The sequence below is a fragment of the Rhinatrema bivittatum genome, chromosome 1 (assembly GCF_901001135.1).
Source record: "Rhinatrema bivittatum chromosome 1, aRhiBiv1.1, whole genome shotgun sequence".
Lineage (NCBI taxonomy): Eukaryota > Metazoa > Chordata > Amphibia > Gymnophiona > Rhinatrematidae > Rhinatrema > Rhinatrema bivittatum.
Genome location: NC_042615.1, coordinates 222652602 through 222676629, shown reverse-complemented (window position 1 = coordinate 222676629; position 24028 = coordinate 222652602). Strand labels below are relative to the sequence as shown.

The following is a 24028-nucleotide window of genomic DNA, read 5'->3' as shown; positions in this document are numbered from 1 at the left end:
GAGAGGTAGGTACACAAGTGTTTCCTCCCTCCCTCACACACGTCTTCCTTCTCTCACGCACATGCACAGACAGAAGCGCCCTCCTCTTCTCTCACGCACAGACAGAAGCGCCCTCCTCTTCTCTCACGCACAGACAGAAACGCCCTCCTCTTCTCTCACGCACAGACAGAAACGCCCTCCTCTTCTCTCACGCACATGCACAGACAGACAGAAGCGCCCTCCTCCTCTCACGCACATGCACACACAGAAGCGCCCTCCTCCTCTCTCACGCACGCGTACACACAGAAGCGCCCTCCTCCTCTCGCGCGCACAGACAGAAGCGCCCTCCTCCTCTCGTACGTGCACACACCACGCACAGACAGAAGCGCCCTCCTCCTCTCTCGCGCACAGACAGAAGCGCCCTCCTCCTCTCGTACGTGCACACATACAGACAGAAGCGCCCTCCTTCTCTCGTGCACACATACAGACAGAAGCGCCCTCCTCCTCCTCTCACGTACAGACAGAAGCGCCCTCCTTCTCTCACGCACATGTACAGACAGAAGAGTCCTCCTTCTCTCATGCACATGTACAGACAGAAGCGTCCTCTTCTCACACACAGACAGAAGCGCCCTTCTCCTCTCACACACATGCATATCCACAGACAGAAGCGCCCTCCTTCTCTGTCACACACATGCATATCCACAGACAGAAACGCCCTCCTTCTCTGTCACACACACAGACACAGAGACAGAAACAAATCTCACACACATAATTATGCCCTTCCTTTTTCTTTGGCTCCACCAGCCTAAGCTGCAATGGCAACCTACAGCTCTCTTCATCGGCTCCTGCAACAGCCTGATTCTTCTTCAGCCCCGCCACCCTCTGCTCCAGTGGTGGCCTGCACTCCCTTCTTTGGCCCTGCCAGCCTCTGCTCCAGTGGTGGCCTGCACTCCCTTCTTTGACCCCGCCAGCCTGAGCTCCGCCGGCAGCCTGTGGCTCCCTTCTTCAGCCCCGTTGACCTGAGCTCTGCTGGCGGCCCGCGGCTCCCTTCTTCAGCGACAGCCTGATTCTTTCTTCGGCTCAGGCGGCAGCCCACGGCTCTCTTCTTCGGCCCCAACTGGCCTGAGTGGCGGCAACAGGAGTCTCATTTATCCCGACGACATCTTCTGCTGCCGGGAGCTGCGAGGCTGGCCCCATGTCAGCAGGATATGACGTTGGGATAAACGCAACTCCTGCTGCCCAGGGTTAGGGATGTGTGTGGTTACTGAGCGGATCGGGCAAGGGTTTGGTTTATCCTTACCCAATCCGATGTTTGACTCTGGAGGCAGGGTGAGGCAGCAGCTGTGGTAGTGGTGTTTTGAAGGGGCACTTTTTGCCACTTCAAAATTCTGCCGCCTGAAGTGGCCCCCTCACCCTGCCTCATGATAGGAACCGCCCCTGAGTTCGAGCTTTGATTATTCTAGTAGCTCTGGTATTCTCCAGGATATGGTACTTGGTGCTGCGATTCCCTGGCCAGACCCCAAACCAGACCTCGCCCTTATAAAGAACTTTGGCCTCAGAAACCAAGCACACATTTAAATATATAAAAAACACTACTCTAGATGGCTTGGAAGATTCAATGACTTTAACAAAGTTTGGGCTATTTTTCTTCAGCAATTGAAACTATGTAAATCCCAAGAAACACACAACATCCCCTACAAATAAGCTCTGGAGATTTTTTTTTACAAGTGGTTTGCAAGTAGTGACGTCCTTAGCAACCTGCTACATTCCCAAATTCTCTTGGCAAGATTTCAGCTAGAACGTTAACTGGCAGTTGGAAAATTCATGTGGTAGTGGTTTTGATTACATACTGTAGATACTTCATGATGACATCCTGTCATAGATTTCTGGAGCTTCAAGTGTGGAAGATTATAACCAAAGAACTAAAGACTTGTGGAATTTGGAGTGCTTTTCAAGATACATTTCAATCCAAGAAGAGGTCTTCTCTCAAAACCTGATTGGCTTGGACATTTGCTGATTCATGGAAGTTTACATTGTAGTTTTATAAAAACAAAAACTGAACTAATTCAGCAATTTCCCTGACTTCTTTTCCTACCTCCCTCCCCAAAATATAAATTCTTGCGGGTTTGTCAAGCTAGTTCACAAATGTTTTTGTAAAGTTACTTTGCAATCTTTACATAGGATCCTTCAGAGTCTGAGACACTGCTCCAGAATTCTTCACTGGAAAAGGGAAGTGGGAGAGATGCTCTCTTAATACCCAAGGGACCCTGTTCCTAGCATCCTCCCACCTCATAGCTTATGAGAGACTGAACTTCAGGATAATCAGTGCTGTCCTTCATCCAGGGATGCTGCAACCTTGAAATCTGTAACCGGAAGACACATTCCATGCTCCGTTGGTCCCAGCAACTCTTACAACTCGGAAATGCTTTTGCTTCACTGTGACCTCTGTAGAAGAGTTTTGATGCTGCGGTCTGGATACAGAGTCCTGCAAGAACCTTTACAAACTCTGAAGTAGCTAGAGTTCTGTCCTATATAAGAGAGTCATTGAGACTAAAAGTTGTGCTCCTGCTACTTTCTTTCAGATCTAGGACCTATAGAACCCTAGACAGTCCCTGTAGTCTCTTTCTGCCATCATATTTCCATGTTTCTGTGTACAAGTAAGGAGTTTGAGTGATGGCGGAAGGAATTTGACTACCTAATGTAGTAGGTATTTGGTTTTTTTACACAGTCTCTGACAGTGTTTATGGCATTGTACCAGGGAACAATGCCATCAACACTGTCAGTAATTATTTTACTTGTCACATGGATACACTGGATAATAAGGAAACACCTGATACAAAAATCTTTATAGCGCTAAGTGAGTGACAAGGGTGACAAAAGAGGGAAGAGCACAGTGCATTGAAGGCATTTTGTACTGTTTGGCTGGACATATTCTGTCTCTTGTTTTGCAGCCACGAGCAGTGTATTGTAAGGATGTTTTGGATATCGAGCAGTTCTCCACAGTGAAAGGAGTAAATCTGGATCCCACAGATGACAATTTCTATTCCAAGTTTGTTACGGGCTGTGTCTCCATCCCCTGGCAGCATGAGGTATGAGGTATTGTCCTTTGTCAGATGCAGAAAGACAAAAATAGAGGACATCTTAAAATGTTTGGCTTGATTTGTATGTATGTATTCTATTCTGCAAGTTCCAAGTAGTTTAAAGCTGATTTTGGTGGAGTGGTTCAAATCCCATATTTGAGCAGTCTTAGCTGTCTAAAAGAATTAAGCCATTAGATATGAGTGCAGGGGGGTCTCAGCCAGGACTGCAAAACAGTTCTAGTTGGCAGGATATCCACAAAGAATATTTATCTGATGCGTCTGCATGCAGATGGTCTGACAGGAAGGCATGTTTGCAGAAGTTGGTCACCCTGAAAATCAGATTTGTTTAAGGCTTTCAAGGACAGGAGTTGAGAAGCCCTGATTTTGGGAATGTCCTACACAAAATGTAACACCTCCAGGCAGTGCAAACATTGATGTATGGTCAAATGCAGTAGCTTTTTTTTTTTTTCTTTTGTTGAGAAAGGTTATTGCTTTACAAATATTCCAAATATCTACTCGTAATTCTAAAACATAATATAAAAGGAAAAAAAATAGTTCCGTGTGTTATGATGTGAGGGGGAAGGTGCTAGCTTACATAACACAAGCATGTGAACCCACTCCCAGCCATGGACTGTAACCGGCCTGATGCCTCATTTAAACCCCAAAAATCCTCCAAAGTACTGAAGGGAAGCTTTTTGGCATTGCTGCTCAATTATGGTTTTGGTCTCTTGTCTTTTAAATGTTTTTTCTTCAGCATCTCCTTTTTCTTGGATGCAGATGATCGAAACTGACTGTTTTAAAGACATCAATATTTACGAAACGGATGGCTGCCTGTCACCAGATCTCGATGTCAGCAAACATAACCTTAGACCAAAGAGGGGCTTCTTCCATCGACTTTTCAGAAGAGGGGTAAGATTATCCTCTGTGGCTTCGTTGCATTTGTATGGGCTATGGATTAACACATTGGGCTATGTTCCGAAACTGTGTTCTCAATCCTGGTCCTCTTGACTCAGAAACAGGTCTGGTTTTCATGGATAACAAAAATATGTAAATATAATCTGTTAGACTAAGAGATTGATATTCAATGCGCTGATGAGTGGGAGAATTACCTGGGTAACTTTCCTCAGATATTCAGCGACACAGCTAGTTACGTCTGCCCCTAAATATACCCAGCTAAGGTTACGCATGTAACTTTAGGACAGTAATTTCTTTTGACTAGATTGACCCAGGTTAGCTTGTTTGGCAAGGGCGGAATATCTGCACTAGCTTGATAAATTTTAATCATGCCCCAATCCCCTGCCTGCCTTTATCTTGCGCTAAATTTTAGCCAGATATAGCCAAGTAAAATTTCACCATTAAGAGGGACAGGAAATTCAGATCTTAGCTGGATATCAACCTCGAAACATATACAGATAGGGGTAGATTTTCAAATACCGCGAATAGGCGTACTTTTGTTGGCGCTCCAGGCGCCAACAAAAGTACGCTGGATTTTAGTAGATACGCGCGGAGCCGCACGTATCCGCTAAAATCCGGGATCGGCGCGCGCAAGGCTATCGATTTTGTATAGCCGGCGCGCGCCAAGCCGCGCAGCCTACCCCCGTTCCCTCCGAGGCCGCTCCAAAATTGGAGCGGCCTCGGAGGGAATCCTCTAACGCCCTCCCCTCCCTTCCTCTACCTAACCCACCCGCCCGGCCCTGTCTACACCCCCCCCCTTACCTTTCTCCGGGGATTTACGCCTCCCGGAGGGAGAAGTAAATCCCAGCGGGCCTGTTGCGCGCCGGGACGCAACCTGGGGGCGGGTACGGAGGGCGCGGCCACGCCCCCGGACCGCCCCAGGCCGTAGCCACGCCCCGTACCCGCCCCCAAAACGCTGCCGACACGCTCCCTAAACGCCGCGACGACCTGGCCCGCCCCCGACACGCCCCCCTCGGAGAACCCCGGGACTGCTCGCCTAAATCCGCCCGGTTTTGGGCGGATTTAGGCGAGCAGGGCTCTGAAAATCCGCCCCTCATTGTATGCATGTTAATTGGGGACATCCTGAAGTCCTGACCTGTCTGGCTGAAACACCCATTAATTAAGTCTGGGGATCTAGAATTATTTTTGTCAGACCAGTCCTTGTGGTTAGTGTTGGATTAGCCTTTGACCTGTAATTAATATTCTTGGTTTATTTATTTATTTATTGTTTCTGTTCGTTACCTGCTTGTTTCATGGTTTGCTGTGTTAGCTTTACAACTTTATTGCAATTAGCCGGTTTAGTTCTTTATTATATTTCTTTTACCATTTATTATTAATTTGATTAATTACCAGTCTATAATCAGTTTTATTGACTGAGACTTTTTAGATGCATGTATTTCATGTAATGAATTGTTTTTTATATATTTTTATTTGCAGTGTTTTGTATGCATGTATCTCTTATATTGTGAATCAAATATTTAGCTTTGATGTCTTAAGGGAAATGAAACTGTCAACGATCATTGTTTGAAAAAACAAATTCTAGTAATGTAATTAATGGATACTAGAGGCCTAGCATGGTTATCTTTCCATGTAGTGGAATTAAGTAGCAAACAACTAATACATTTGTAATTAAAACAAAACTTTTCAGGTGCAAAACAGTTATCTGTGTTGACCAAAGTCAGATATGGAATATTACAGTAGCACTAATTTTGTTCTATGTATTGATTTCGCGGTGCTGTAATATCTCCATGGTTGAAGCTATAACCACATTCCTACGTTGAGACTTGATCTTGAGTTACTGGTAACTTTGCCAGTTTTGATTTGTTGCTTTTGGAACTTGAAAATCTAAATCTTTCCAGACTTTTTTTTTTTGCACTCCTCTAACTTGGAAAAAAAAAAAGGCAGCTTTGAATTTTGAAGGTTAGAAGGCAGCCTAACTCGGAAACCTTTGTAGTTTTTGTATATTTAGAGGTTTTTAGAAAATGAATTTGAAAACTACTTTTTGAGTGTGCAGCCTGAGCTGTAAAATCCTGTACTTTCATCACCAGGTTTCACTGCCAGTCAGTGTCCCCTCTAATATTTTACGGGCATTCTGTACCCCCCAAAAACATTCTTGTGTGCAATGTCAAGTGTATGGATTTGTGCTCGGTGTTCTTTGAAACACCCTTCTAGTTTCCTTTATTTGTGTGCGCTACGTTTTCCTGCGTGCGCTTGTTTCATGACCTGCAGGCACACACACAGCTTAAGGGGGATGCTGCTGCCAATCATAGATGTCTCATCGGGGCGAGGGACAGAGGGAACAAGAGCAACTTCTGGTTTTGTGGCATCAGAGATGGGTGTTGGACCTGTTTGCCTGTTAGCTTTAAAAAAACCAAAAAAAAACCAGTCAATTTGAAAAGCATGTCTGTCGGGAAACAATCTTTCAAAGAGCTAACTACATTTATTCCATCTAATTTCTTAGGTCTGTTTTAAATCTGGTTACAGTGATGATGAAGAGGAGCCCTCCAGAATATAAACCACTGTACCATAGCCAAAAATCAAATAATGAACTGAAGAAACTCTTAAGTGTTTTATTGTACCTATGGACTGTAATAAGTGTATTATAAATTAAAAATTCTCTATAAGTTTACAGATTTTGTACATTTATACTTGAATTATGTTCAGATGTATATTTTCACTAAAGCTGTATTGTACAAAAAGCCATATAAATACCACTTCAATGCATATATAAATGTATATGTATGTAATGTATATGCATATGCTTTTAATTGGAATGATTGCAAATATTTTAAGTTTCTAAAGCACAGAAGCATTATCTGTAATGTGTGTTTTTATTTCTTTGTAATTATAATCAGAGGCATTATATTATTTCTGGGCTGTCAGGACTGAATAAGGCCTGTTCTCCATAGCCAACATGTCATGTAATGTACACGTAACATTTCTGATGCTAATAGCACTTGGATCAGGGATATATAAAAAAAAAAAAAAAGCACTATCCCTCATCTCTGGAGTACGCAAGTCATTTTCAAATTACAGTCTAGTGAAATAACAAAATCATAACATCATGCTTTTTTCTTTAGTTCTTCTGGAAGAGAGGCCATACTTGTCATATATTTTGCTTCACTTTTACAGTCTTTCTTGCCTTGTACAGCAGGGCTTAGATTAGTGGAGGGTCTTCCTTGGCCAGAAATGGACCTGTTGTTCAGGATGTCCATTATGAATTTATATCAGATATACCTGCACACCCTTAGCCCACCGTTTTGGGTTGATTTGCATATTTTGGTTCATCTGAAAACCCTATATGTTCGTGGCTTAGATTTTGCATTTTAGTACAAATCACTATTTGCTTTTGCAAAAAAATATTCAAAAAATGTTGTCTGCCTGAATTTACACTGCTAAAGAGGGTGCATGAGCAGAAAAATTACCCAGAGTTCCAAGGATCAATAGTCTCTCTCTAAATGAAAGACAATCTGACATTTGGGGTTAAAAAGAATAGGAAATCAGCCACTGACACTAGTATAATAATGAGCATAAACTCAAAAGATCCTTAAAGGAGGAAAAGAACTCAGACAAGAACCAAATTTGAACAAGTCACTATCTGCTCTAAGGATTTGTAATCATTAGTTTTGTGGACTATGTATATTCACCTCACTTCCCTGTATATTTATTGAGTTAAAAGGAATGCTATTTTTCTTCTTTCATGGAAAATAATTTATCACATTCCATCTGTTTCTGTAGTACTATTTTGAAGTGTTTTTTTTTAACAGTTGGCATGCTGCTCTGTCTACAATTTTTGGGTGTCAATAGGACAGAATCTTTCTAGACCAGAGCTTCCCAAACTGACCCTACAGCTAGTTTGGTTTTCAGGATAGCCGCAATGAATATGATCAGATAAATTTGAATATACTGACTCTCCAGTCTATGCAAAATTATCTTATGCATATTCATCATGGTCATTGGGAGTTCTTGCTTCCTGCCAACAGGGGGCCTCAGTTAGCCTCGCGGACTATCTGCTTAGTCCTCCCAGCACCATGGCTTAGCACTCTGGTTTGTCACCCCAACTCTTATGTCATTCATTCTGCTGGCAGCCATGCTGCTTCTGGGAGGACAGAAGCAGCATGGCTGCCAGAGCTTGGTTCGGGTCTCGGTCCTACTCTTGAACCTCATGCTCCCAGACTCTGGTCTTCATGGCCCTAATTTGAGGCCTTATATTGGCCCACTCTCAGGCCTATATAATCACTGTCCCTGTCTTGACTTCATTTGGTGTTCTTCTCTGTCTTAGTCTGTTCCTGTTTGGTCTAGCTTTGTGTTTCTTGACTTCCTGTCTTATCTCAGTGGGTGCCTTCCTGTATCCAGTTCCTGCAGTGGTTCTGCCTTCCTCTTATGGGTATTTTCCAGTTCCCTGGGGTGTGTTTGTTATTGCTTTTGCTGTCTACGTTCTGCCCACTACCAGCACCTGAGGACTCAAACTGAGGGGAAGGGTGGCCGATGCAAGTAGACAACTTCCTGAATCCTGTTCTGTTCCTGCCTCATCTGGGTCCAGCCCCGCTCCAGCTTCTGGGAGTAATAAAATAGACAGTTTGCCCTGACAGATATCCTGAAAATCCAATGGGTTGTGTGAGGTACCAGGACAAGTTTGAGAAGCCCCGTTCTAGACTGCACCTAGAATGTTTGTATGCATTAAGGATGTTGTATCTTTTTAAAATGTGGATTTCCCTGGCAGCTGTTATCTCTATAGGACTTGATTACTTATCAATGTGTAGGGGCATTGTCCTCCATGTTCTGTTGTTAGTGAATAGTAGTTCCAAGATTAAAGGAAAAATATTTCCCAAAATAGCATTGTACACCCTTTCTCATGCTAACAATGTGCTGGATGAACTGAGTCTCAAAGATTCACATTGAGATGTTCATTTGTTTCTAGTCTCTGGAGCAGTGTTAAAATATAATTCTATGGCAGAAAAAGGCTACAACTCGGGCCCTGAAGAGAGATATTTGACTCTTGAGCTGCCTCTGGTGGAATAATTAATGCATTCAGAGTTTATCTTATCTTTTCTTTTGCTTTTTTGGAGCTGTATTTGTTAAATTGAAACAAGAGAATGTCCCTTCTGCTTGGGGAGCTGGAAAAGGAAGACTTGTGAAAGACTGCTCTTTCTTGCCTGTATAGTGTCCAGCATTTAATCTTCCTTCTTGTTCCTCCATGACCTCAACACAACACAACACTTCTGCAATGTGCTCCCCTTGGTTGTTAGAGGCTTCTCAGCTTCAGCCACTCTGAAATCCATTTACAGTAAATACTACCTAAGGGTATATACAGCTGCAAAATATGGTGCTGCACACTGGCAAAAGGAAAATCTTTGTTGATTAAAAATGTATTTTTATTTCTGTCTTAAACTTTTCCTCCATGTTATATGCACTGACTGCCCTCTAGTCCCTGCTATAATCCCACCCGAGAGCTGCAGTGGGAAGGCAGCTGTTCCTGATAGGCTCAGCAGCAGGGTGGAGCATCACTGGAAGAGGGAATATAGTCTTCCTGCCTTCACTGAGCCTCGGCTTTCCCAGACGATAAACTCATTTTAATGGCTTCATGTTTTTTACATTTTTAGTTATTTTCTCCTAAAAGTGCACGGAGCATTTCGAACTATTTCCTTTTTGGAATGAGTTGGGTTGAAGCTTCAATTCTAACATCAGCTGGAGGCCAGAGAATGGAAGAAAAAGAATGTAATTCTTGCAGTGTGGGTCCTCCACAGTCATCCCCTCTGTTCTTTGTGGGTCTTTTTATGGATGGCTGCCACTTTGATCATGGCAAAGTATTAACGTTGCATAACATCTATAAAACGTCTTGGTGAGATGCTGTGTGCTAAGCTGTAGCATATTTTTCTGTAAAAATAAAATAAATTGTACTCAAAACTTTAAAAAAAAAAAAAAAAGGGATTTTGATGTGAGAACAGATATTGTAAACAAAACTTATATAAACAACCTTGCTTTAACCCTGAAACTTACTGTTTTTATAATGAATAGGTATCCCCATTTGTCCTTAATCCCATAAATTAATAAGCTAAAAGGGACAATTTTGGCACAAAGTGTGGGGATAGCTTTAACACATTCTTCCTAAGCTTTTGAAAGGGAATCCATATGCGTAGTTTTTTCTTTGGAAGCTGGCATCTTGTTCGCTTTGCATCTGCTCTTTTGAGCAGGAAGGGGGTAAACTAGCATGTACCTTTCACAGTGACCTCATCACACCTGAAGGAACACCCCCTTTCAGCACAGGTAACCGTACCACTTTTGGAAGTCCACAAATGCTTTTGGCCATGTTGGAGGAGGAGCACTTTTCAATTGGGCCAATGTGCTCAGGTTTTAATGGCTTTGAAGATAGCCTTCCACGTGTTTTCCCTCATGTCTGCTTGGAACTAAGTGACATACAGAGGCCAAAGTGTGAGAGAGACCTGCCGAACCTTTTGACTGTGAGTGAAATGTTTTTCTCAAACACTGAATTTGGTAAGGCTTATATCTTGGAAGTCGTAATGTTTTGTTTTTCAATTTTTTTTAAGCGGCATCATATTCTGAAATCAAAATATGCATTTTTTCCCCCATTAGAAATGGGGGGGAAAAAAAATTCCAGATTCTGGAGTTTTTTTTAATTTTTTTTTTTTTTTTTTAAGAAGTTAAACATCCAAGAACCTGGTTCTATATGGTGTGATGAACTACACCTTTCTGAATAAAGGTGATCTTTATTTGAGTGGTGAATTCTTTTGAGTCTGGTTTCACAAAAGGATAGTAATCATTCTGTATCTAAAGAAGAAATGTTTTAAAAATACAATATTTTCCGTACAATGTCAAAGGGAATAAAACATATTAGGAGCAAAGCAGGATAATTTAAAGTGAGCTGCTGCTCTGCTGGTTATAAGTTTATGTGACTATCTTTATTAAATATTCTGTGTTAATGCTGTTTTGGTAAAACTAGAGGGTTCTAGTAACTAGAAGCCCAATTCAAATATTCTACACGTTGCAGCTCAAGCTTCTGTCTGCAAGCAAATAAAAGCAAAACCTTTGAGACAGGCCATAAATACATTTCATGTAAACTAAGCAAGGTGATGTAATCTTGCCATAAGCAGAAAATAGAATGTGCTGTGCCATTATTGTCTATTCAGATTGATTTCCCTGTCTTCCATGTTTTATGAAGAGATTGTAATGCCCGTGAAAGACTGCTGGATTAGCTTTCTTTTGTGCCTCTGCCAGTTTATGTACCATATAGGCTACATTGCTAACTTTATTAGGAAGAGTTCCCATAATGCCTCCATCTGTTACACTTCCCTACTGGTGCACAGAAGCAGGATCCTCATGCTGCCAGCCTCTATTCTACATAGCAGGCCATGGTTTCCCCAATGTAAAGCTGCAGCCTGTGTCAAGTATTGTGGTAATCATGTGGAGAGTCTGTCTGATAAGAGGGAACTGCATCAGAGCCTTAAAGTGGCTGTGGAACTGTGGTGCTAGGCCTGAAGTTTGACCTTAGCCATGTCAATGACAGTGTTAGTGGGAATGCCAGAGGACTGCAGGCTGAGGCTTTGAGCCTGAAATAGCAGGTGCTAACTATCCGGGTCATTCTAGGTTACTGTACTGGAAGGAAAGAGGAATTAGGAGAAGGATGCAGTGTGTATCCAGTGCTGTCAGGGCTAGTCTCAGATAGGGCTCTGGCTGGCTGGCTGGAAAGCCAGTGCTTTACCCTCTTGAGTCAATGGAGGGCACCAAGCAAGTAAAATGGAACTCTTGTACTGATTGCTGGCGGAATCGGTAATCCAACCCCTGGGGAAATGGATTGGTCCCTGGGATTAGAAAGGAGTCGCTGGTAACAGAGAAGTTATTCAGAGCAACTTCATGGCTCCTTAGCTCTGCTCAAAGACGTTCAGCAGATGTGGTATAAAAATTGAGAGTCCTCCTTTTCAAATAAGTAAACATTGTCAGTGACATCAGATCTGGCAGCAAAGCTAAAGCAGAAAGGAAAGTGGTGGATGCACACATACCAAGAGAAATTCAAAGAGGTCTAAAGAGTCCTTTTTCAAATAAGTAACCATTTATTCAGGAAAGTCTGTTCTGACAGCTCAAGCCATGTGAATTTCACGATCCTGACCATTGTCCCTCCCTCCGCAGCTTGTGCAAAACATGGACTGTGTCGAGGGACTTATTCCTCTCTTGAAATTTCAAGGAGCATCTTTCCTGAATAAATGGTTACTTGTTTAAAAAAAAGAAGGGCTCTAATTTTTTTCTTCCACACCTTCTGGCTCTCTTTAAATTTTTCTGGGTGTGTGCATCCACTGCTTTCCTTTTTGTCCTTGGCTTTACTGCCCGATGAGCTCAGTGACACTTGATTTGAAGAGTAGTGGGTACTTGATAATATTGGTGAGTACTAGAATTGAAGTTTGTGCGATTACCTAGATCGGAAGACCTTGGAATTTGACTTGTTTTGAGTACTTGGGTGCTGATTTATATACAGCTTAAAGGAAATTATCAAACTTGATAGTTAAAGCCCTTGCTCAAGGAAGGCTGGAATTTGAATAATTTGTGCTTTCAATGACCTGAGGTTGAGAACCTGACAAAAGCCAAGTTATCCTGTGTCAGCTGCAGCAGTGCGTTAGTAACATCCAATATCTGATTTTTTTTTTAAGAGAACTTTTGACCCTCATGACAAAAAAAAATATCAGTAAATAAAAAGAGGGCTGGAGTCATTCCTTGCCCATATTGTGGGGAATAAATGGCTCCCCTTCAGTGCAAGATCAACATTCCTGGTCAGTGAAGGGATAGATTCAATGAGTGAGGAGAGATCCCTGGATGCTAGAGGGCAGGAGCAGATGAGCTCCCAAAAAGGTTAGGTGCTATATCTTTCCTTACTAAAGGAGTGTACCATTAAGCTGGGGAGGTTCAATAACGAAATAAGTGAGAGCGGTTTGGGTTTTTGCTCCCCCATGTGGAAAATTGCAGATGGTATGTCCTATCTATTTATCATCCCACAGCACTATCCTCGTGGATTTTAGTTTGGATTTTGGTGGAGTAGGAGCTCTCTGTCTCCCGTGTACTAATTTGTCCTTCTAATTTATGGGAAAGGAGTTCCCAATTAGGGGTTGGTGTTATGGACATGGACCCTTGGGCCGGCTGAGAGTGATATTGAAGCACCGTGGAGGACCCACAGTGGACGTCACAGCTGGGAGGCAGCGCTGGAGGATGAATCCGGAAGAAGGCTTCACCACTGGAAGCCTGAGGTCCTCCCAGGAGGAGCCCGTAGGGACCCGGGCCTCTTGGTCTTGGGAGTGATCCTATGTGACCAAGGACAAGAACAGCAGTCTGACGAGGTACTCCAATGACTAGGCCAAGCTCAGGAGGTCAGAAGAGACTTCACTCTTGGAAGCCCGTGCCCCCCGGGAGGAGCCCGTGAGGACCCGAGATGCTGGGACTTAGGCGAAACCTCCAGGCGAGTGAAGAACCAGATACCGGCAGAACGGAGAGAGCTGAAGCTGGAGTCTGAGAACGAAGCCAGGTCAGGAGCCAGAAGTCAGACATCGGGAACAAACAGGAACCGGGAAGCAGGAAGCACAACTAGCTACTCCAAAGAGTGAACCTCGTTGCAAGGCAAAGCTTTGGGCCAGCTGCAAGGTTTAAATAACCCTGCTGGCATCTGAAGTCATCTAGGGCTGGGTTTAGTTTTCCCGTGCTGGTCCCTTTAAATGACGGGCCTCCCGTGTGTGTGTGCCTAGGGGGCGGGGCCAGTGTCTGAGGATCGGCGGTGTCTCCCTCTGTGAGGGAATGCCGCGGCAGGAGCCAGATCGGGCCTACCTGGCCGGGGGAGCTTCCTAGAGGCCTGGGCCAGCCCCGAGGTAGGTGGAGGGACCGAGAAGTGGCCCGGGACCATAACAGTTGGCCTCCTGTTGACTCATCTACCTACCTTTAAAGATTGTTTGGACTCTGTTAAATCAATTTCTGAGATTTCCCCTGTGAGAACCCATCCCCCTTGTTGCAGTGAATTGTGGCATCCCTGGCATTCAAGGCTGAATGGGGTAAGGACGATCTGCGTGTGCTATGTCGCCTAATGAGCATACATAGTGAGAATGGCATGGAAGGGAAGAATATTTTGGCACAGATTGTTTTGTTTTGAGCTATCTCTTATGTTGGAGGCACAGAAGTTTTATTCTGCTTGGTTATTTTTTTTCCATTTTTGGGTTCAACTACTATCAGCTCCAAGTGGAAAAAAAATATCCCGTGATACCTGGGAGTCAGTATACCAAACCGTTGGAAGAGGGAAGTCTTTCATGCAGTGAGATACAAAGGTGTTACAAATTCCATGTACAGCAAGCGATCCCAGGGAAGTGCACTGATAGGATAAACAAAGAAGGTACAACATCAAGGTAACAAGAACTTTGCTGCTTTTATGGAAGTTTATATAAGAGGTGAGAAGGGCCCACCAGGCATTGCCTAAGGAGTGGATAGAATTCAGGAAAATACAAGGGACAGTAAAATACTCCACATGCTGCATAAAGAGTTAAAAGTATGCAAAGAGGATTTCTGGAAGAATATTAAATCTGGGACTAAGTTCTAATTAAATATTAGGACTGTATATTTTTTAATCACATTCAGTAGGAAGAGGCAATAGAAATCAATTGGGGATTTGAAAGAGGATTGATCCAATTTCAATCTGCATAATCTGAGTAATTGGGAGAAGAAGAAAATTCATTGTAAATAAGGAGCTCTTCCAAAGTGATTAAGAGACTTTGCTAGAAGATGTGAAGTTACGAGTTTATTCTATTTGTTCTCTTATTGTTTATTGCTGTGAATCAATTGAATGAGAAGTGTAAATATTAGTCATTCATCTGATCAAACTATCAGTAAAGAAGTTGGAAGCCACCATTTTTCTCCTGTGTGTTATTGGATGCAGTTGGCAGTGTGGTGAAGTAAAGGACAGAGATTATGCTTGATTCCAAAGACGCAGAACATTAGAGCTATTGTTGGTCCCCACATGCAGGAGCCTGGACCTTAGAGAGGAAAGATCTGGTAGGGGAAAGAAGTTATATAGAGACCAAGAAGATGTGCATAAAGGGTCAGTCTCTATCTCCCCCCCCCCCCCCCCCCCTTAAAATGCCCCTGGGAGCCAAGTGAATGATCTGTCCCTCCCAGGGGGTTACATCAAGAAATATTGTGGACTTTAAAGTAACCCCTTAAACTTTTCCAAAACAGCTCTTTCCCATGAAAGAGAGCAAGAGGGCTGCTTCTCTTCCTCCCTTCGTGTCTCCGTTTCTCACAACTTCTGGCGCTGTGCAGAGGAGGATTGCCCTTTAACCCTACCAAGAAGGAGGATGCCAGGACAGTTATTTACAAAGTCAGAGAGAGGGCTTGTAACTAGAGAAGTATTACTGGCTCTGGTGTTGGGGGCAAAAGAACCTGAGAAGGACAGAATGGCATATCCCATTCTGGAGAGGCCTTTCAAATCCAAGATGTTCTTTCTATTTGCACTGTAGTAACGAAAAGTCTACATGGGACACAGACGGGACCACCAGGGAGCCATTCCAAGGTCTCTTTCCAAGTTGATGAGGCTACCTTTCCAAGTAACTGCAGGAAGACATTTAATTTCAAAGCCTATGGGAGCTCGCAACCTTGTAGGTCCCTATCTTTTCAAAAGCAAAAGAAAGGGGAGGAGCCAGTCTAGCTCCTTTTAAACTGTGTTTCTAACACGCCCACCCCGAGGAATGGAATTGGACATTCTGGAATGCTTCCATAAAACAAGTGGGTATTAAATATGATAAAAGATGATTATAAATAGGTCAACCTCAGGCCAGACTAATTATTTTATTACAGTATCCCAACAGACAAGGGGAAGGGAGAGGCCTTAAGGGAGACTGACATATGAATAATGATTCTTGTATCAATAACAGAAGTTTTCATTATACAAATTATTTCATGATAACAAAGTCATCAAATGTTTTTCCCCAGTCATGGACGTGCGAGACTAAACAAATGTAATGACAGAGAACATTTGTATTTTGGAATCTAAATTCCATCATGCTTGCAATGAGAATAAGGGATTTTATGTTTTCCTTGGATCTGCAGGATCCTTATCTCTGTTTTCCTAGCTCAGTGTCACCATAAATATCTCCACTGTGTGGTGATCAGCATTTTTAATACAGAGGCCCTGTGCTCTGCTCCAAGGATGTGCACACGTGCTAATTTCTCTACAGCAACATTTTGGGAATAAGGGACATAGTGTATCCTTAACTGGATGCTGTACTCCTAAAAGCCACAAGAGTAGTAAAAGTGAGTGAGACTCATGCTAGATCACGGCTAGAGAAGTCATGGGGAGTGGGAGTGCGGTTTGTTGCTGAGAACAACATGGCAAGCCTGCCAGAGGACAAGGGTCTTACCTGGTGGAGTAGGTCAGATATAGGAGCTCTCAAACAGCAGTGACAGCAGAATGGTGTTCACATCTACCAAGCTTCATAGGGCGGTTGTTGTACAACCTGCACCTTGTACAACAACTAAAATTGATGCCCCTCTCCTCCACCCTTCACTAGTGGCGGCTCTGACCTCTGATAGTGACAGTGGCTCCAACACAGCATCCCTCTTCTCTCCTCCCAATTCTTTGTCAGGCACCATTATCCCCCTGGTCCGCTCTCTTTTTCCCTTTGCTTACATGAGGTGGGAGGGGGCCTGTATGGCAGCATCCCCTCATCCATTGTGCCCTGCGCGGCCGCATGCCCTAAAAGCCACCCCCTGTCTTGACCGAGATGATACAATGAGCTAGGATCTGTATTGACAGCATTACAATGTATGTTCTTAAAGTAATGAACATTGTCCAAGAGAGGATTTGATACGGTTTTCAGCTGTCCTGTCTTGCCTTTGTGGCACTTGGAAAGAAAATTCAGAACGAGAATATCCTGTTAGGAGGGGGAAAAAAATTGGCTATTCATTTTGAGAGATATGAGTTTCTTCAGAAGTGGAGTCAAGGCTTAAAATCTTTGGGGCGGATTTTCATACTCCGCGAATAGGCCTACTTTTGTTTGCGCTCCAGGCGCAAACAAAAGTACGCTGGATTTTAGTAGATACGCGCGGAGCCGCGCGTATCTGCTAAAAACCTGGATCGGCGCGCGCAAGGCTATCGATTTTGTATAGCCGGCGCGCGCCGAGCCGCGCAGCCTACCCCCGTTCCCTCCGAGGCCGCTCCGAAATCGGAGCGGCCTCGGAGGGAACTTCCTTTTGCCCTCCCCTCACCTTCCCCTCCCTTCCCCTACCTAACCCACCCACCCGGCCCTGTCTAAGCCCCCACCTTACCTTTGTCGGGGGATTTACGCCTCCCAGAGGGAGGCGTAAATCCCCGCGCGCCGGGCCACGACCTGGGGGCGGGTACGGAGGGCGCGGCCACACCCCCAGACCGCCCCGGACTGTAGCCATGCCCCCTTACCCGCCCCCAAAACGCTGCCGACACGCCCCGAAAACGCTGCGACGACCGGGACCGCCCCGACACGCCCCCGACACGCCCCCCTCGGAGAACCCCGGGACTTACGCGAGTCCCGGGGCTCTGCGCGCGCCGGTAGGCCTATGTAAAATAGGTGCACCAGCGCGCAGGGCCCTGCTCGCGTAATTTACGCGAGCAGGGCGGATTTACGCGAGCAGGGCTCTTAAAATCCGCCCCTTTTTAGGAGGAGAAAAAAAATGCACAAGAAAATTCGGGAAATTAAAGCAGTGAATGTTTGTAAAAAAAAAAAAAAAAAAGGTGTTCATTTAATATCAAACAATTTTGTATGAGTATACTCTTCCCCTCCCGTTTTAAGCCCAATGGTTCCTCGTGCTCCATAGGGCTACAGTACCTGGGAGCGTATCCCCAGTTTTATATCCTTCCCCCAAAGCACACAGCCCATGCCTTCCATTAGAGTATTCAAGGTGTGGGGCAACAATTAAGTGATAAAATAAAAGTGCACCAATCCAAAGTGATTGTGCTTTACTTGCTGAGAAGCTTGTATGTTCTGGCTCTTATTGAGGACATATTGGCAGCAGAGCCTACCAGATTTTTTCAGATGGAGGATGTAATCGACCATGAGCCAGTCCCTCTAAACACAGAATCCCTACCGCTCACTACTTGAAATTTATGAGGCTTTACCTGAAGAAAAATGGTTATGCAGTCAGAGTTGTGGAAGATTTATTAAACTCAAGAAAGGCTTCTGCAAATAAAAGCCGAGAGAGTAAAATTTTTTTTGTAGGGGAGCATTTCCACAACTTCTATCTCTGTGAATTCTATTTTGCAATTTTTGTTGTATGACCTTGCCAAAGGCCTAACAAATGGCTGCACTTGGACAGTAACTTTCAAACAGGTGCACATGTGTGCATGTTCGTTGGCCTGCGCCCAGGGCCATTTTATAATATACATGCATATATGTGCACATGTTATAAAATGGCCTGACCCTGTGGAGGGATTTTAAAAGCACGCATGCCGACACCATCACCAGTTTTACCAGTTCATTCCCAGTTCACTCAGGTAAAGAATAGGACTTCCAAATTCCTCTAGTTTAATAGCTTCCCTTCTCCCCTATTAGTAACCCTTTAAATCGTGCCAATCTATTTGTCTTTATTTTATTACTTGCACGTCAACTATAGCAAAAGTAGAGTTATACCTGTATTCATGTGCAGATTTCAATGGGAAATCTAGGAATGCCCGGGCCCCACCCCTTTTTGGGAAATGTTCATTTGTGTATGTAGCAGCAAATACACACAGGTGGCTTTTAAAATCCACTTGGCACATGCTGGCCCAACTTGTGCTCATCTGCCAGCTTTGGTGCACACCGGGCTTCTAAAATTCACCTTTAAGGGTGCAAGTAACAGCATTGTTGGCAATATGTAGTCCAAGGAAAGAAACCTCTCTGCACACTCAGATGTTATCAGGTTTTCAAGCGTAGAAGTCCATTACCAAGTTGGCATTTCAGTTTGGGTTTAAAGGCACTAATTAAAACTTTTTTTTTTTTGGATCCGTTGGCTTCATTTTCCTTTTTTATCCTAATTTACTATAAGAAAACTGGCTTTATAAAAATCATCATGTCTCTGTATCTTTCCCTTCCTGTACATGCCCCCACTTCCACTAAGCTTTTCAATTTCATTCAAACGTCTGCCACAAACAGAACACTCCTTGACCCCTACTGGGATTGCCAAGTGGCTCCAGATTTTCAGAACAGTCTGATCCAGACATGGTTTTGCCCCACGGCATGCAGGGACTTGTAGTCTTGAAACATAGAAATGACAGCAGAAAAGGCCCAAACAGTCCATCCAGTCTGCCCAGCAAGCTTCTGCCATACAGGTCACCCCCATACTTAGTTTTCCAGACCGTAAAAGTCAGGGCCCTTGATGGTTGCTGTCTGAATCCAGTTCCCCATTACCTCTTGCAGCTGAAGCAGAGAGTAATGTTGGAGTTGCATCAAAAGTATCAGGTTTATTGGTTAAGGGTCGTAACAGTCGCATCAGCAAGTTACTCCCATGCTTATTTGTTTTCCCAGACTGTAAATGTCAGAGTCCTTGTTTGTTGCTGTCTGAATCTAATTCCCCTTTTCCCCCTGCCATTAAAGCAGAGAGCAGTGATGGAGTTCCATCAATGGTAGTGATGTCTTATTGGTTAAGGGTAGTACCCGCCACACCAGCAAGTTACCCCATGCAACTCTTTTCTTTATTTCCATCCTCTAGCCTTTAGGGATACACAGTGTTTTATCCCATGCCCCTTTGAATTCTTTCACTGTTTTGTCTCTTCTGGAAGGGCATTCCAGGCATCCACCACCCTCTCCATGAAGAAATATTTCCTGATGTTGGTTCTGAGTTTTCCTTGCTGGAGTTTCATTTTGTGACCCCTAGTTCTACTGATTTATTTCCAATGGAAAAGGTTTTTCAATTGTGCTTCATTAAAACCTTTCATGTAACTGAATGTCTGTATCATATCTCCCCTGCACCTTACATACATGTAAGTCATTTGATGGAGACCCCCCCACATTTTGGTCGCCCTTCTCTGGGCCACCTCCATCCTGTCTCTGTCCCTTTTGAGATACAATCTCCAGAACTGAACGCAATACTCCAGGTGAGGCCTCACCAAGGACCTGTACAAGAGGGATTATCACTTCCTTTTTCTTAATGGTTATTCCTCTCTCTATGCAGCCCTGCCTTCTTCTGGCTTTAGCTATCGCCTTGTCACATTGCTTCACTGTCTTCAGATCACTAGACACCCGAAGGTCCCTCTCTTGCTCCTTGCACAACAGCCTTTCACACCCCCCCCCCCCCCCCATCTCCTACAGCTCTTTTGGATTACTGCACCCCAGATGGAAGACTCTGCACTTTTTGGCATTGAATCCCAGCTGCATATCTTTGATCACTGTTCAAGTTTCCTTAAATCACATCTCATTCTCTCTACTCCTTTCGGCATGTCCACTCTGTTGCAGATTTTAGTATCATCCGCAAATAGGCAAACTTTACCTTTTATCCCTTCCGCAATGTCGCTCAAAAAGATATTGAACAGAACCGGTCCCAACACCAATCGTTATGGCCCTCTGCTTATGCGCTTAACACATCTCTTTAAAGTAGGTTCCATTTACCATTACATACTGTCCTTTATCTGTCAACCAGTTTGTAATCCATGCCACCACCTTAGCGCTCACTCCAAAGCTTCTCATTTTGTTCACAAGCCTCCTATGCAGGATCATATCAAAAGCTTTGCTGAAATCCAAATAGATAATTTCAAGTGCTCTTCCTCGAACCAATTCTTTAGTCACCCAATCAAAAAATAATCAATCAGATTTGTCTGACAGGACCTTACCCTGGTAAATCTACGCTGCCTCTGGTCCAGCAATCCTCCTGACTGTAGATAGTTCACTATCCTTTCCTTCAGCAGAGTCTCCATGAATTTCCCCACCTCCAAAATGAGGCTAACTGGCCTGTAGTTTCCAGCCTCCTCTCTGCTAGCACTCTTGTGAAGCGGGACCACCAGTGCTCTTCTCCAGTCACTCAGCACCAATACCATTTCCAGGGATCTATTGAACAGGTCATACAGCAGACCCAGCAGCACATCTGAGCTCCCTCAGTATCCTGGGATAAATCTCATCAGGCCCCATGGCCTTATCCACTTTCAGTTTTCCTAACTCTTCACAAACATTCTCTTCTGTAAATGAAGTTTCATCTACCCCATCTCCATCTATGGTCTTGCCAATCAGAAATGGTTCTTCTCCAGGGTCGTCTTTAGTGAACACTGAACTGAAGTATTTGTTTAATATTTCCACCATTTCTTCAGATCTCTCCACACAGTTCTCCTTGTCACCTTTCAATTTCACTATATCACTTTGGGCCTTCCTTCTTTCTCTGATATATCTGAAAAATGTTTTGTCTCCTCTCTTTACCTCTTTGGCAGTTCTGTTTTATTTTTTGCTTTCCTGATTTCTTTCTTCATCTCCTTCAGTTTTAACAGATATTCTTCCTTGTGTTTCTTTTTTTGGGATCCTTTATACTTCTTGAATGTTCTTTTTGCCTTAATTTTTTCAGCCACCTCCTTAGAGAACCATATCAGTTTCTTTTTCTTCTTACTCTTCTTTACTTTCCTAACATATAGATTTGTTGCCTTTGTAATAGCTCCTTTTAATTTGGCTTACTGTTCCACCTTACCCATTTTCTCCCAGATTTCCAATTCTTCCTCCAGGTACATCCCCATTTTGACAAAGTCCGTATTTGTGAAATTTAAACCTCTGGTCTTTGTGTGCTTCTCTGTATCCTATTTGCAATATCGAATCATACTGTCTGATCATCACTACTGCTCAGGTGAACCCCTACCCGAACATCAGAGACATTTTCCCCATTACTGAGCACTAGATTGTGGATCATACCCTCCCCCGTGGGTTCCATTACCATTTGTTTGAGCAAAGCACCTTGAAGGGCATTCATTATCTCTCTTTCCTTTTTTATAGATTCCACAGAAGGAAAGCTCCAATCCACATCTGGCAGATTAAAATCTCCAATAAGCAACACTTTTCCCGTCTTTCCCAACTTTTGGATGCCCTTGATCAGGTCTCTGTCCAGTTCATTTGTTTGGGTTGGAGGCAATGGAAGCATCATCTTCTCTTTTTAGGATGGCCCATATTGCTTCTTCTTTACTTCACATCCCTTGCAATACAGTTGCTTGGATGATATTTTTGACATAAAGAGCTACTCCTCCTCCTATTTTGTCTTCTCTGTCCTTCCTTACATCGTAGGCCAGGATGGCTGCATACCAGTCATGAGACCTAGTGAACCATGTCTCTGTAACAGCAACAATGACCAATTCCACCTCTACCATTAGGGCCTGAAGGTCTGGGATTTTATTGCTCAAACTATGAGCATTTGCAGTCATAGCTTTCCAGCTGCTATTCCTAGTCACCTTTTCTGGGTTTTTTTTAACTGATTGATTTTGTTACTTTATCTTCCCATTTCCTGTATTGGTTGGGCGTGACATTCCAATTTCACAGGCCACCTCCTGCCACTTCTAATCCCTACTTTAAATGCCTGATAATGTATGATCTGAATTTTTCACTTAGCATCCTATGTCCTCCCACAGACAAATGTAGGTCATCCTTACCATATAATTTTTTATTGCTCCATACATGGCCCCAGCCTCCAATGTATCCAAAACCATTTTCCTTACACCAGGTTTTGAGCCAGACATTGAAATTATCTTTATGGCATCACCTTTCCTTTCCATGAACAAGTAGTACTTCTGAAAAGGTACTAATCTTTTCCCATAGATTTTGGAAATCTTCCTATACATTGTGGACACTGTTTAAAATGAGGGCATTGGTTCCCAGATGGATGATAAAATTGATATCAGCATTCTTAATTTCTTCTCTAATTGCACTGACCACCTGGTTTGCATTTCTATTAGTTGAACATCCTGGAATGCATTTTAACCATTGTGTCCCTATCAAATAGGGTTCACAAATTGGTTCCTTTGATGACCATGCCTCCCAGAAGAAACAGCTTTCCCTTATGACATTTGTCCATGTTGAAGGGTTTCTGGGTGCAGTGGGCAGTGGGTAACTACTTCCCTTTTCGATATCACTTCATGTTGTGTTGCTGGGGCTTCTTCATTTTTCTAAAACAGAAAAAGCATTATGTAAGGGTAATAGGAGAGTGGGTGACTCTTCATCACAGGCCTTATCCTACCAGAGCCGACAGTAATTCAGTTACTCCTGCAATTCTGAATCTTGGATGTCTGATTTCGATGTGCGAGTGAAGATGGGTATTCAGGATGCTGACTGGTTGGGGAGATTGGGTGTCTTATAGTCACATGTCTTGTTCTACCAGATCCCACAGTAAACCATTTATTCTTGGAGTTCTGAATCTTCTGTGGAAGCTGAGGAAGATATTTTGATTGCATCAAGATAGAGCAGGCTTTTTGAAATCTGAACACTTCCTCTTTCAACTGTATCACCTGTTTTTTCATTGCAGAAGCTGAAAACAAATTAGACAATCCTTAAGCTTTCAAATGGTAGGCAGTAGAAGAGGACCGAAAGACTCATCTGCATATTACTCCCAGCATCCACAGGGAGCGAAGTCCAGAGATCACCGCAAGTGTCCAGGGATTGAATTTCACAGCCCCAGCTTCCAGAGGCCCTGTACCCTTTGCAGTAAAAGAGGACCGTAAACGCATGCCTAATGGCACTCTAATCTCAAACCCGTTAATTATTTGAGTGAAGATCAATTTAATGGTGGTTACAGAGGATTGGTTAGTATAGCTTTAGGAAATCTTTGGACTTATAAAAGTTTGGAGAAAGGTGAAATAGTGGGATATATTCTTAGAGTTTGTATGTGTCTGAGGTATTAAGCAAACCAGAGATAGTAAATTCTAGTGTCTGTCTTTCCTACCCACACAACCCTTGATTTTTAGACAAGAACCATTTTCACATTAAAAATCAATCAGGCTCTTATCTAAATCATACTATTGTACCAGCCCTTATTGAAAATTTAATCATCCCGTTGTAGGACACTAGCTG

General features: G+C 43.5%; 1 protein-coding gene across 2 annotated transcripts in view; it reads left to right on the top strand.

The window, feature by feature from the left end:
- The window catches only part of GRK4 (G protein-coupled receptor kinase 4), a 329347-nt gene extending 319407 nt beyond the window's left edge, over positions 1 to 9940 (top strand). The window contains exons 14-16 of one of the 2 annotated variants that reach the window (XM_029592025.1): positions 2931 to 3068; positions 3837 to 3968; positions 6475 to 9940. In XM_029592025.1, coding sequence (XP_029447885.1) covers positions 2931 to 3068; positions 3837 to 3968; positions 6475 to 6528 — 324 coding nt within the window. In that variant the 3' untranslated portion in view covers positions 6529 to 9940. Of the gene's footprint in view, positions 1 to 2930; positions 3069 to 3836; positions 3969 to 6474 lie in introns of those variants that run through there. The other variant, XM_029592029.1, reaches the window with a different exon arrangement.
- The last annotated feature ends 14088 nt before the right edge of the window (positions 9941 to 24028 follow it).